Source organism: Callospermophilus lateralis, chromosome 9 (assembly GCF_048772815.1).
Source record: "Callospermophilus lateralis isolate mCalLat2 chromosome 9, mCalLat2.hap1, whole genome shotgun sequence".
Taxonomy (NCBI): Eukaryota; Metazoa; Chordata; class Mammalia; order Rodentia; family Sciuridae; genus Callospermophilus; species Callospermophilus lateralis.
The window spans coordinates 88550616-88566088 of record NC_135313.1 but is presented as its reverse complement, the minus strand read 5'-3'; the positions used below and the strand labels follow the sequence as shown (position 1 = coordinate 88566088).

General features: G+C 33.5%; 1 protein-coding gene across 2 annotated transcripts in view; it reads left to right on the top strand.

Annotated features, from left to right (window-relative positions):
* Spopl (speckle type BTB/POZ protein like) overlaps positions 1–15473 on the top strand; it is a 56704-nt gene that overhangs the window by 22650 nt on the left and 18581 nt on the right. For both annotated transcript variants that reach the window (XM_076866086.2, XM_076866085.2), the window contains exons 2-4: positions 14279–14412; positions 14588–14709; positions 14980–15131. In XM_076866086.2, the coding sequence (XP_076722201.1) occupies positions 14335–14412; positions 14588–14709; positions 14980–15131 (352 nt within the window). In that variant the 5' untranslated portion in view covers positions 14279–14334. The remainder of the gene's footprint in view (positions 1–14278; positions 14413–14587; positions 14710–14979; positions 15132–15473) is intronic.

Sequence of the window (15473 nt, the reverse complement as noted above, 5' to 3'; positions counted from 1 at the left end):
CTGCATAGTCACGATATTATTTGATGGTATTAAATAAATCTTAGTCTATAAACCTTTATTAATGTACCATAAAACTGGACCGGACTTACTGATTTCTTGCTTTTTTCTTTTAATGGTACTGGGGATTGAACCCAGGTTGTTTACCACTGAGCTACATCCCCAGACCTTTTCTTTTTTCATTTTCAGACAGAATTTCACTAAGTAGTTTACTGCCTTGATAAATTGCTGAGGCTAGCCTTGAATTTGGCCATACTCTTGCCTTAGCATCCTAAATCACTGGGATTACAGGATTACAGATGTAAGACAGTAAATAAAGGGGAGGAGATGGAAGGAGAGTTTACTATGAGCTGATTATGGCAACTAGAAACTGGTTTCGTTTTTCTAAATGGATGTACTCTTTTTTTCCCCTGCTTATAATACTTTTTTAAAAATAAAGTTGTATCATTTTTCACATTACATAAGAGTGAAGAGAGTTAATCACCATCTGACTCTGAGTTTCACTCCCCACTCTAAATTGTATCTGCTCATAGTTTTGCTCCTGGTTTCTACTGATGGTGTTTTTTTTTTATGTTAATCAACTCTAAATGTTACCTATCTCTGAATGATAGTCTTATTCTTCTTATCCCCTGAACCTCCCAGTTATTAGTTGCTAATTTTACATCATCAAGGTATTTGCATATTGTACTATAATTTCTTTTTTAGTTTGCTTTGAAATCAATTCTAAAAACTGAATCAAGAAATATAATGTGATTATAGAAATACTTACTGTAGAACAAAGTGGAATGACCCCACAGCAAAGGAAATGTAATCCTATCTACATGGAAACTTCACCAGTTGATCAATTTGTGGTGGGGCGGGGAAGCCTTCACCAGTTAAGTTTCCTAGGTGACAAATTCTAGTAGATGCTTTTGATTTCTTTTTTAGTTTCTTTTTCTTCCTCTGAGCTTTTCTTTTTGATTTAGTTAGAGCCCTGCTCTTCAAAATGAGGCATCCACATTAAAAAGCTACCCAGCATAATTTTGGGAGATACTAGAAATTATTTGTTAAGTTTCATCTAATTATTTTAGAATGCTTTACAAATCTATCTACTAGCATAATATATGTGTTAATGTATAAATAAATGTTAATGTATAGATTTACTGAGAGTATATTCTTTTTTTTTTTTTAAACTCAAGTGTGTGCTATATGTGAACGTTCAGAGAATTCATTGGGTTTAGTAATTTTCAGTATAGAGTAACAACAAAGTATTCATTGCCCGAAAATGTTCTTTGTCACTCATTTGTGAATAAATTTGACTACAGAGTTCTAAGTTAAATTTTTTTTCCCTGAAGACCTTAAAAACAATTATGCTTGTCTTAACAGCATTCAGACTTGAGTCTGATGTTTTCCTTTGTAGATAAGAAGAGAAATTTTAGAACTTCCCTTTTTTCAAAAATTCTGACCTTTTACCAGGAGTTGTATAAGTATAGGTCTTTTTTCAGTTATCATTTTTGGCAATTGGTAAGGCCTGTCTATGAACTTGTGTCTTCCTTCAGATCATGGAAATAATCTTAGTTTTCCTCTTATCTCTATTGTTCATATTTTGACTCTCTTCAGGAACATCTGTTAGATGAATATTGCACTATCAGAATCTGACTTCCTGGTTCCTAATTTCTCATATTTCCTGTATTCCTTAAGTTTTTATTCTGTCTCATCAAAGATAACCTTTACCTTTTTTCTTTCAATTGCATGCTATAGCCATTTTATTATTTATCTTGCACAGTTTATCTTGCCTTTTGTTTTTAATCAAGAATTCTTGTTTCTGAATCACTTTTTTTCCCTTTTTTTTATTCAAGTGTATTTTATAAGAAAGAATTTGTAAGTGCATCATTCTGTTCTGTGAATTGTCTCTATTTCTATAAAGTTTTATTATTTATTATTCCCCCCACTACTACCATTTTGGGCCTTCTCTTATATGCCATTAATTTTTCCCAAATGTGTGTTGGCCTTAGTTTTCTGTTTATATTTTAGGATAAAGGACTATGTTGTTAAGTAATGTTATCTGGCTGACATTGTTTCTCTGCAGTGGTACAGATCTGTTTGCCCAGCAGTCCTCTAGTAAGGCTATGTATATGTTCAGTATAAGTAAGAAAGTATCTCAAAATGATGACTTCCCTCTAGATTTATTGGATAGTTTAGTGACCCCTGCCACACATGCCAAAGTAAGGAGGCCTTTATTTTGCATGGAAAAGTGCTTTAATATTTAATTTGTATTAGTTATCATTTCTCCCCTTCTCATCTCTAATGTCTGTTATGCTATTCAGAGTAAGTTCCATTTGTATCCTATTTGTCTCTGAGGAATTGACATTCTCACAAGAAACATCCAGACAAATGTTTCACTTTTAGAGGGCGGTTCTTGGACTTTGGCATGAGGTAAAAGCCAAAACCTGCAAGCTTGGGAAAGGCCAGCTGTCTCAGGTAGCCTAAATAATGTTTCTAAAGTAATTATCTTGGTGATTGCCACTTGGCCTTTTCCTGCTCTTTGTGTTTAATAAAAGGTTGGTTTATCTTTGTGTTTCCTTGAAATAATTGTGGATATATCTAATATCTTGGATATTAGTCTGATTTTTTTCCCATTCATTGGTCTTGAATTTCTCAACTTTCTGATGTACCAGTATCACTCTTTTCACTTTACAGCCGTGATCTGGCTTCATTGTTTTTTAGTATACTAGGAAATAAATGTTCATTTCACTGCCTTGAACCATATACTGTTTTTAAGTTCCATTGTGGATACAGTATCTGATCCAGGTATCAAGAAATTAGAAAATGGATAGAAGCCTGTATACCTTAGTCCTATAGGAATTGAGAAGAGAACATGGAACACCATGGTTCTGGGTTTTTTAAATCAGACATTGTTTTTGTTAATGACAGAAAGGATATGTCTTTCAAGAAGTTAGCGCATTCTTGGGCTCAACCCAGGCAATCACTGCCACATTTTAGATCTATGACCTTGGACTTATTACTTAGTTTTTTTTTTCTTTTTTAACACTCTTAGCTTACTTTTCTATAACACTGGCAGTAATGATTGCCTTCTTAATAGAGTTATTTTGAGGATAAAATAAAAACTTAAATCTAGCATAAAAGTTTTTTCAAAAATTTGTTATTTTAAAATTTTCTCTCTTCAAGAAAATGTTAGCTGCAAATTTTAACCCTTTACTTAAAGAATAGGTAAGTTTCTAAAGGTTGGCCTTGCAGCAAGTTATTGCAAAATATATTTTCATAACGTGCTTCTTTGTTAATATTAAAAATGCACATGTAGAGAAAAATTCCCTTGTTGTGGAAGATGAAAAATTTAGGTGAAGAAGTTTGTTGGTGGCTTGCCGGAATCAGTAGCAAACATACTTGGAGAAGTTAGCTATTAGAGGTTTGTCACTTTCAGTCAGCAACTGGGATTAATAGAGCTCTTTGCATGATTGAGTTTATAGGAAGTTGTCAGTAATATTCATCTCATTGTATCATTTTTCTGTGTGTGCATTTCTGAATAGCCACTTAGAATATGTTGATAATTTCCCTCTCCCATTGATAAATATGGCAGGCGGTAAAGTTGGCCCTACACCTAACTTCTTATTCTGTTACATTGAATTCTCTTTGTTAATTCTCAGTTTTCTGAACTACAGATGTTGATACCACCTTTAATCCTTCAAAGTCTTGTCACTTCTGCCATATGATATCTGTGATATCTAACTTTTTATAGCATAAATTAATTTTACCTGTTTTAAAACTTTGTGCATATGTCTTTTACAAAGTCTGACTTTTTTAGTTCAGTATTTTGTCTGTGACATATTTCCATGGACATATTTCTGAAAATAGTGATACCACCTCAGTAAGAAGCTCAGGCAGGTCCTTCAGGAGTTATTCAGAAGAAAGCATTTTCAATAGAAGACGACAGTTCCATGCATTACCGCCCCTGAAAATGTAGTGGAACAAGTTGTGGAAGGCACAGACATCAAATGATTCTTACTCTATGTAGGTCTAGGCTAATATGTGTATCTGTATCCTAGTTTTAAACAAAATAAGTTTTAAAAGTAAAAAATGAGGTAAAAATTTTAAATGGAAAAAGCTTTTAGAATAAGACTATTAAAAAAAGCAAATACTTTTGAACAGCTTTAATAGTACACTTTTGTTTTAAGCTGAGTGTTATTACCAAAGTCAAAAAATGTTAAGTATCTTAAGTGAAACTAGGATTATAGTAAACTAGAATTTATTATTGAACAAAGAATTATATTTGTTTATAAATCTATTGTAGCCCAATTTATAGAATTTATAGTCTATAGTAGTGTGTAATAATATCCCAGGCCTTCACTTTCACTCAGTGATTCACTCAGATTAACCTCCAGTTCTAGAAGCTCTGTTCATTATAAGTGCCCTATAAAGTATGCAGTGTTTTATCTTTTTACTGAATTTTTACCATATCTTTTTGTGTGTGTTTAGATAGAGAAGGACTTGCCATTGTCTTATAATTGCCTGTAGTATTCAGTACTATAACATGCTCTATAGGATTATAGCCTAAAGCAATAGGCTGTACCATTTAGCTAAGGTATATAGTAGGCTAGTGATATTTGCACAATGACAAAATTGCCTGACTTTAACACTTTTTTTTAAGAACACATCTCAGTTGTTAAGCAACATATGACCATATGTGTATGACTGTTACTGGGCTCAATTTTTTCCTCATTGTTCCATTTCCATTTTTTCTTTTTAATGCCAGCAACACTCTTAATTTCAGTTGTTACCCTTTATGTTGATATTGATAAGTTGACATTTTATACTGAGTCCTTCAGCTTTTCAAATATTGTATCTCTTTTCCTTCTATGACTCCACTTATTTATATGTTTGAATCTCACTGTGTCTTAGGTTCTTTTTCTGTATTTTCCTTTACTTAATTCTAAAAGTTTTCTAGCCCTGCCTTTTACTGTTAAGGCTGCTATTATTATATTGTTTCTAATTTCATTATTTTTTAGTTCAAAAATTTCTATTTTTTAATTTAATTCTCGATAAAACTTGCCTGTTTTTTTTTCTCCTAATGTTCATTCATATGTAGCTGTCTTTTGACAACTTGGTAGTTATTGACTGAATGTCAATTAGTAGGAAAATTGTAAAGGCTCCAAAGATACCTTTTTTTTTCATAGAGAATTCATCCTAGATGTAACATGGAAACTGACTTTTATTCAGTTAGGAACTAAAGTGAATCAAGGCTAATTTAAATTTGTGTGTACGTTTGATTTGTCCTTCAACTATAGTTTAGCTTCTCAGGCTTTCCTATTAAAAGCATGATGTTCTTACCTGAGTCCCTTTCTGTGTCAGATCCTGAACTTTATCTTCTTTGCAATATAAGTTTTCTGAAAACTTTGCTGTACTTGAGAGACCTGCTTCAAGAAGGGTCAGACATCTTCAAAGGTACTTTTCACCAGAACTTAGCCTATCAGGCATCCTGTTTTTATCTCCAGCCCCATAAACCCAGCAGAATCTTTGCTGATAATTTCCTGCACTGGCAGTGACTCTCAGTCTGGGCAAAGCATGAAATCTCACTCTTGTATTATGGCTAGAATCAGCAAATGATTTCTGATAGAAAAAAAGTATCTGTCATCTGTTAGCTCACCTTCAGAGCGTTCCCTTTTTGGAATCTTGGAACCACTTACTTGGAACCCTAATTACTTTTTCTTTCAACATATATACATTTATTTTTATCCAGGTTTTCTTTTTTCTTTTTTTTTTTTTTTTTTACTTCTCAGTAGAACTTAGTTCTTCTTAGCTATTCTGTCATATTTGGAAACAGAGCACTCCATGATAATCTTTTTGTCTATTTTAATTATTTGTCTTGGTAATTACTACCCTTAACTGTCTGTATCTAAATTATTTATCCTCAGATGTCACCAGTGAAATTTTGCTTACTATGCTTACTCCAGTACAGCTGTCCATCATGTTATAATGGGATTCTGTCCAGATAAACCCATTGTAAAGTTTAAAAATAAATAAGCATTTAAGTAAAAATGCATTTAAAATATCTGTAGAATATTGGTTGTTTACCCTCACTATTGTGTGGCTGACTGGGAGCTGTGGATCACTGCTACTGCACAGCCTCATGAAAAAATATTTTACTATAATCGCTAGCTTAGAAAAAAATCAAAATTCAAAACACAGTTTCTATTGAATGCTTATCACTTTCACACCTTACTGAAGTTGAAAATCCTAAAGAAGACTATCTTTATGTCCGGTACCCTCTGTATTCACATTGTGTTGTATGTGTGTGTGTGTGTGTGTGTGTTTGTGTGTGTATGTCTTTGTGTCTATAATTTCATGTCACCAACTATGGAAGAGTGAGTAGACAAAAGGAAAGTTTAGTCTCTAAGATCACAGAATTCCTGATAAAAGCAATAATTCACACTGGTCTCAGCATAGAACTCTTGCTATTAAAATTTATCTTGTTTGTAATCATCCTATAAACTTGTGGAATCTAGCTCACTGTAATCATCCTATAAACTTGTGGAATCTAGCTCAGTGACTCTTCTCGGGACATTCTTCCTGCTGTGAAAGTAAATCATTGTCAGTCTGTTCATCCCTCCCTCATCATATTGAAAGTATCTTAGTGGGGTCTGTCTCTACTGCTTTATTATGATCTTCAGAGTAGGAAATGTACTCCCTCCCCTATGTTAGTTAGTTTTCTGTTTTGTTGCTGTAACTAATGCAATAACTAAATGCTTGAAGATAGTTTTTTGTGTTTGCTTTTATTTTTTGGAGACATAATTCTTTTGTGTCATCTAGGCTGGTCTCAAACTCATGGACTCAATTGATCTTCCTGCTTCAGCCTCTCAAGTAACTAAGACTATAGGCACACAACTATCATGCCTGCCTCCTGAGGCTGGGTATTTTATAATGAAAAGAGGCTTATTTAGCTCACCATTTAGAAGGCTGAAAATTCAAGATCAAGTGTTTCTAGCTGTTCAGCCTTACCTTTAGCTATCTGGTTTTGGATCACTTTGCATTTATACTGTTTGGAGTTCATTTAACCTCCTAAATGTATGTGTTTTGTTGTTGTTGTTATTTGTTTTTTTCTTCATTTTTCAAATTTTAATTTGTTATATGACAGCAGAATGCATTACAATTTATATTACACATATAGAGCACAATTTTTTTTTTTAAGAGAGAGAGAGATTCAATATTTATTTTTCAGTTTTCGGCGGACGCAACATCTTTGTTTGTATGTGGTGCTGAGGATCGAACCCGAGCTGCACGCATGCCAGGCGAGCGCGCTACCGCTTGAGCCACATCCCCAGCCCCTAGAGCACAATTTTTCCATATCTCTGGTTATACACAAAGTAGAGTCACACCATTCATGTCTTCATACATGTACTTAGGGTAATGATGTCCATCTTATTCCACCGTCTTTCTTACCCCCATACCCCATCCCTTCCTCTTCCTCCCCTTTTCCCCTTTGCCTATCTAGAGTTCATCTAATCCTCCCATGCCCCCAACCCCCCACCACTTTATGAATTAGCAGCCTTAAATCAGAGAAAACATTTAGCATTTGGTTTTGGGGATTGGCTAACTTCACTTAGCATTATATTCTTCAACTCCATCCATTTACCTGAAATGCCATGATTTTATTCTCTTTCAGTGCTGAAAAATATTCCATTGTGTATGTATACCACATTTTCTTTATCCATTCATCTACTGAAGGGCATCCAGGTTGGTTCCACAGTTTAGCTATTGTGAATTGTGGCTGTGTCCCTATAGTGTGCTGTTTTTAAGTCCTTTGGGTGTAGACTGAGGAGTGGGTCAAATGGTGGTTTCATTCCCAGTTTTCCAAGGAATCTCCATACTGCTTTCCATATTGGCTGCACTAATTTGCAGTCCCACCAGCAATGTATGAGTGTGCCTTTTCCCCCACATTCTTATCAGCACTTATTGTTGCTTGTATTCTTTTTTTTTTTTTTTTCCTAACATTTATTTTTTAGTTCTCGGCGAACACAACATCTTTGTTTGTATGTGGTGCTGAGGATCAAACCCGGGCCGCACGCATGCCAGGCGAGCGACCTACCACCGCTTGAGCCACATCCCCAGCCCCTGCTTGTATTCTTAACAGTTGCCATTCTGATTGGAGTGAGATGAAATCTTAGAGTGGTTTTGATTGACATTTCTCTAATTGATAGAGATGTTGAACATTTTTTCATATATCTTTTTGATTGATTATATATATATCTTCTTCTGAGAAGTGTCTGTTTAGTTCGTTGGCCCATTTATTGATCGGGTTATTTGTTTTTTTTGGTGTTAAGATTTTTGAGTTCTTTATATATCCTAGAGATTAGTGCTCTATCTGATGTGCATGTGTTTCCAATTGTAGGCTCTCTGTTCACTTCACTGATTGTTCTTTTGCCGAGAAGAAGCTTTTTAGTTTGAATCCACCCCATTTATTGATTCTTGATGTTAATTCTTGTGCTATAGGAGTCTTATTAGGGAAGTTGGGGCCTAATCCGACATGATGGAGATTTGGGCCTACTTTTCCTTCAAATAGACACAGTGTCTCTGGTTTAATTTCTAGGTCCTTTATCCACTTTGAGCTGAGTTTTGTACATGGTGAGAGATAGGGCTTATATGTTGTTTTTTAATAAATGTATAAAATGTATGTTGTTTTTAAAATAAATTTGGAGGATTTTCAGACTCTATTTCTTTTTTTTTAATTTTAACTTTTTAAAAAATTTCTTACATGATATTAGTGGAATGCATTACAATCATAATTATCCACTCACAACACCATTTTTCATAACTCTGTATATAAAGTATGTTCACGCCAAATTATGCCATTATACATGAGCTCTCTATTATTATTTTTTTGCATTACAATTCTTAATACACCTTTATACCACAATTTATCATATCTCTGAATGTATTTAAGGTATGTTGACCCCAAATTCTCATCTTCATACATGTATTTTGTATAATGATGAGGGTCTCTTTTTACCATCCATGCTATTCCCCTTCTCCTTCCATTTCCCTCCCACCCCTATTCCCTGTCTAGAGTCAGACATTATTTCTTTAAATATTTTTTGTTCCTTTTTTGGTTTCTTTTTCTCTTATTCCTATTGGGTAGTGTCTTCCCAGGCTCTTCTGTTTGGCTGTTGCTTGTGGCAGCTCCTATTGCTCTAGCAGGCTGTATGTAATGTAGTTAATTCTAAATCCTTTTGATAAATGTCAGATCTCAAAGTCAGGCCTCAGTGGCACAGTGTTTGCTGAGCATGTAAAAGACTCTGGGTTCAATTCCCAGCACTATAGATATAAAATAAAATAGATGTCAGAGCCCAAACTAGTCCTTCAAGAGAGATTCCAGACTGTACAAGCACAACCACAATTCTTTTGGAATAGGGTCCATATTGTTCTCTCTGGTACCAACACCTTCTACCAAAATTTTGAAATGATTTTGTGGCTGAACACTGAACTGGGGAGAGGCTATAGTAAGCAGGTGTGTTAAAATGCCATTATGCTTTCTCACTGAAATTCAGTAGCTTCTTTCTTCATTAAGAATATACCAGTGGCCGTAAGTTTTTTATTAGATTTCAGAGTTTCAAAAAAAGTTGATTCTGAGATTTTTTTTTTTTTTTTTTTTGCCTGCTTACTCATTGATTTTTGCAGAGGGATAGTGTTTTGGAATTCTCCACCATTTTTTATCCCATCTGTGTACATATTTATTACATCTCTGTGAACTTCTACCTAGAAAGTTAGGGACTCAACCATATGTAGAAAGAATATGAATTCATTTATTGATATAGTAATCAGTGAAATCTTCTGGGAAGGAGAGGAAATTTGATGGTGTGTGCATGTATGACATGTTTCTATTTTCGAATTATTTGAATTTTTTCTAATAAGATTAGGTAGCTTGTATGTGTATGACGTATATTTGCAGAACATTAATTCTAACATATAAGATAGAAAATCTTGTATATTGATTTTCTTTAATAAAAGCAGGCAATATTACACCTAAAATTCCTAAAACATGTATAGGTAGTCCCTGACTTAGGATGCTTTAAGTTATGATTTTTCAACTTTATAATATTGTGAAAGTGATATACATTCAATACTAATCATGCTGTGTACATTTAGTAGTAACCATTTTGAATTTTGATCTTTTCCTGGGATAGCGAAACACAATAAGATAACCCTCATGATGTTGGGCTGTGGCAGCAAGCCACTGTTTCCATTCAGCCATGCAGGTAAATAACTGTTACTCTAGAGTATACTGTGTAATTAAGCTATCATGTTCAGTAGCTTAGATATTATTTTCAGTGGTATCACACGCATTTTCAAAAAGTCTATAATATTTTCAATATTTGATGGATTTATCAGGATGTAATCCTATTGTAAGTCAAGGAGCATCTATATATACAATAGAATATTGAAGCAACCCTTTTTTGTTGATGTGCAAATTGATTAATAGGAGAAAAATACCAGAAATGATCACTGAAACGAACATTGGGAGATCATTTCTTTATTCTTTATACTATTATTTATCTAAACCGTTCAGTTTCTGTTAAGTCCATTTCTGTTTTCTTGATCCTCATTTATAAAATTCAGGCTTGGACAGATAGGTAAGGCCTGTTTAAGCCCTATAATATCTGAGGAGCAGCATGATTCTGTGGAAAAAGCATTGCCAAAGAAATTGTGTTGAACCACATTTTAATTATCTTACTGCTTAAAATAAGCTTTTGGAACTGTCTAAATCTATTTCCTTATAATTGAGATTATCACCAACCATCCCATAAAATTACCAAAGAATAAAGAAAGTTCCTAATACTTTATAATACAGTGGCCAAAATGTAGTTTGTTCACCATCATTCTTCATACCCCATCTTTGCGACCTTTTTATTCAGTTTGCTTTTTGTAGTTGATTCTGTCTTGCCTCTTGTGAATAGTGCTGCAGTAAACATGTGAGTGCTTCTAAGAATATCCCCGATGTCATCACCCTGTCCGTTTTTGTTTTGTTTTGTGTTTTTTTGCCTGTCTGCTTGCTGATTATCCTATGATCCCCCTGTTCATTGTATTGTGCTACAAGCAAATCACATGATAGGAACTCTTTAGTATTTGAGTTGTAAATGCATTTGGGTGAGTGTATTAGTGTAGAAGCCATTATTAAAAAGGGAAGGGACAAACAATCTAATTATAAAGAAGTAATTTAAAAATTGTTCCACTTGAAGTTTTCTTTGATGTTGTACCTAACACTCTCTTGAAACCAGTCCCCCAGTCAGTCCCTAGTATTCTTATACTTAACACTCTCCATTTTAGTATATGACATTGTCATCCTCCCAGTTCCTTAGGTCTCAAACTAGGATCTATCTTTGATTTCCCCTTCTTTTAATTTTATTCATTAAAAAATCTGTTAATCTAAAATATTTGCTTCAGTTGAGGGGAACCTTTCCCTATCTTTTCTGGTATACCATTCATTATCTCCTCAGAATACTACTCTTAACTTCCTAATTAGTTATCCTGCTTTTATTCCTCCCTGTCCTTTATTTTCATGAATCCTTTGTTCTGAATTAATACTATGTAAATTACAGGTTTTTTTCCTGTTTTTCTTTTGATACTAGGGATTGAACTTAAGGGTGCTTAACCATTGAGCTACATCCCTAGCCCTTTTTGAGGCAGGGTCTCCCTGAATTACTTAGGGCCTCTGTAAGAAGCTGAGACTGGCCATGAACTTTTGATCCTTTTACCTCAGCCTCCTGAGTCTCTGGGATGACAGGTGTGCACTGCTATGCCTGACTAAATTGCACTGTTTTTCCCCTGAATGAAATTTTTCTGTGAAATCCTTTTTCTTGAAGTATTCTCAAATCCTTTCCTGCCCCAGGGCATTTGTACTTGCTGTTCTTTTTTCTCAGTTTCAGACATCTCTTGGCATTTCTACCTATTCTTATTTTTGGTTCTTCAAGGAAACCTTGTTACCCTATTTGAAGTAGCCTCTGTGCTATTTAATTGAAAATTTTTTAGCCATTTCACAGCAATTGCACCATCCTCTTTTAATATTTACTAGTTTCTTATCTAGCTTAATATTTATTTAGTTATTATATTTTTTTTACCAAAATGTTTCTTGAACTTGAAGACTATATTGTAATATATATATATATATATATATATATATATATGTAAGATTCTATTATAAAGCTACTTTTAAAATACCTATAGATGAATATTTTATAATGACTTAAGCAAATTTTTTTTCCTTTGAAAAAATTTTAAATCAGGTTTTGAATCAGCTGTTTTCTTGTTTATAAGAATCAGATGAATATGTTTTCCTCACTTATGTATTTCAAAACTAAGTCCTGGGCCCACTGATTTTGTGTCTTAAAAATAACTTATTTCAGCCAGGCAGGCACAGTGGCAAATGCCTGTATTCCCATCAGCTTGGGAGGCTGAGGCAAGAGGATCACAAGTTCAAAGCCAGCCTCAGCTAAAGTGAGGGTGCTAAGCAACTCAGTGAGATTCTGTCACTAAATAATACAAAATAGGGCTGGGGATGTGTCTCAGTGGTTGCATATCCCTAAATTCAATTCCCAGTACCCTCCCCCCGTCTGCCCAGGTTTCATACTTTTACTTAGTATTTTATCCAGTTGACTTATTTTGTCACACTCTTGTAAGAGTTGTTTTGACCTGCAAATTCAGTTTTAAGACGTGAATTTTTTTTGCACATACTGAAGTGCTATAAAATTCAGAACCATTATATAGAGGTTTTTGTTTTTCCTCTTGATTCATGTGTCTTTGGCTAAAAAGTAACTCGAGTGAACTTATCTCCTCCACTCAACAGTTATGAGGGAAGCATACATATTTTACACATCTGGAAATGAAATTTTACCTTTAAAAACATGAGCAAAAACATGATTTATTGTAAAACTCTTGTGCTATAGCCTTTTCCCCACTTAGAATTCTATAGTGATTATTTTATTTTTCTTAAGGCTTTTAGCAGTTAGTGGAAATATGAGGCCATCTTGATTTTCTTTTTAAAGAATACATATTTGTAATTTTTCTCATTTGAATTTCATAAAAATGTATTTCAGTGGTGGTTTCTGATTTTGTTTGATTATTGAAGAGTTCAGTCATACCAACCAAGTTCTTTATTCAGCTTGAGATTATGTTTCTTTAATATTGGATTTATTACTGCTTTTCCATTTGCTTTTGATAGAATAATTACTTGCTGAGTAAATCTGATTTTGTTCTGTCTTCAATATTTTTTATTGTTTTATCATTTTCTCTGGGTTTTATACTGATGTGATGTTTTTCCCCAATGTTGAATTTCTTCACATACAGATTTTTAATGTGCTGCTTTGTTCATAGTTTTACATGTTTTTATATTTTCTTTAGCTCTTTTATTTCTGAGTGTCTTTCAGACAGGTTTTTTCAGTCTTGGTTTTTTCATCTTATATTTTTCAGTAGAATAAAGAGAGAGCAAAACTTTCTCTGCATTTTGGTTGATGTCCTTTTTTTCTTTTCCTGATATTTTCCCCTCATTGGCGGCATGTTATTTTCTTCACTTATCCTTAAGTTAAAAGCAGGTTCTTCAGTCTTAAATCCTTTGGTAGGAACGTAATCTTGAAACACTATTACTTCTATAAAGTATGGTATTTATGTAGCTCTTTAGTAGACTTTTCAAGTTGCAAAACTTCATCTTTTCAGTAATATTCTGACCAGGTTATAAGAAAACTTTATAGTACATCTCAGTGAGAAGCACTCTGATAGAGACAGTCTTATCAGTGAGCCTGTTTGTCAGAGATAGATGTAGACTTTTGTAGAAATCTTCATGAAAACTGGAATCTGACAGATGAGTAACTATTTATAATGATAACTTTGTAACTCCTTTGGTTTTCATAAATAGCTCAAGGAAAAGGTGAATCAGATATCAATATCATTAAAGTTTCATGATGTGATCTTAACTCTTAAGCTATGTGGGCCTTGTTTTGTGAATTTTATATATATATATATATATATATATATATATATATATAATTAAAAATGGACATGTATATATTTATATAAATGCACATATATTTGGAAAACTTTCTTGAAAAAATAGTCTTATCTATAAAAGGTTTATAGATTTTAAGTGTCATATGTTACAAGGCCTTATGATTTCAATTCTTAAAAATTATTAAAATTATTTGAAATCCTTAGTCCTCCAAATCTAATTTTGAATTATTACTTATGTATCTTTCTTCTTGATTCTGTCAAACTTTTAAGAATTTATTTTCTTTGTAGGTAGAGTACTCAGCTGTGTGGGTTACTGCATAAATCATAAAAGACTATAATAAGGTGATAATGTCTCGGGAACCCAGCCCACCTCTGCCTGGAGATATGTCCACTGGTCCTATAGCAGAAAGCTGGTGTTACACACAGGTATATGCTCTTAAAAAATTTTTTATGTCTTTTATAAATGTTACAGTATCTTAAGAACATTATTATAAAACACTCTGGCATAGTTATTAGAAGGGATGGAAGAGTGAATCATATTTAACATGTGACAAGTTAAAAGCATAGAATCATTATAAAAAGTGACTTTCTGAATCTCTAGGTTAAAGTAGTAAAGTTTTCCTACATGTGGACCATTAATAACTTCAGTTTTTGTCGAGAGGAAATGGGTGAAGTGTTAAAAAGTTCAACATTTTCATCTGGCCCAAGTGACAAAATGAAATGGTAAGATTTTGTTTAGTTTGGATTGTTTTTTGTTTTTGATATGATTATCAGCTCATTATGGTTTCTTGTTATTGTTGCTTTTAAGGGGGTGGCTGTTAGTATGATGTTATATTAAATTGGTAATAAGTTCCTAATGGTATGGAGAAATGTAAATAACTGAATATTTCCAGGAGTGTTATTTGTAATGTTAACAGATGACTTCAGTTTTGCCTCTCTTTTGCATGCTTCAAGTATAATATTCCTCCAAGTGAGCCTATTGTTTTATTTTAGGTGCCTGAGGGTAAACCCAAAGGGATTAGATGATGAAAGTAAAGACTACTTGTCCTTATATTTGCTTTTAGTCAGCTGCCCCAAAAGTGAAGTTCGAGCAAAATTCAAATTTTCTCTTCTGAACGCTAAAAGGGAAGAAACAAAAGCAATGGGTAAGTGATTTGCAAATCGAGTGAAGAAGTCTCTGTAGGGCCCCCTCCCCTGACTAAAATCTACCTAGCCCAAAACATTTAATGTTCATTTTTAAGTTTTAGCACAAAGCCGTAGTTGTTTTGCTAGGTCTTATACTTCATAAGACCTAAAAGAGCAGTTAATATTTTTACTTCTTCATGTCTTGAAATTACATTAACTTGTCATTTGAAAATATAGTTGGCTGTTAGGAAAAAGTGCCTTGTTCAGTACCTGGCAGATATAATAAAGTGTTCAAGAAATACTTCTCCCATTTCTTTTTTGCCAGGTAATAAAATCTGGAGAACAATGCAGAAGAGATGGAA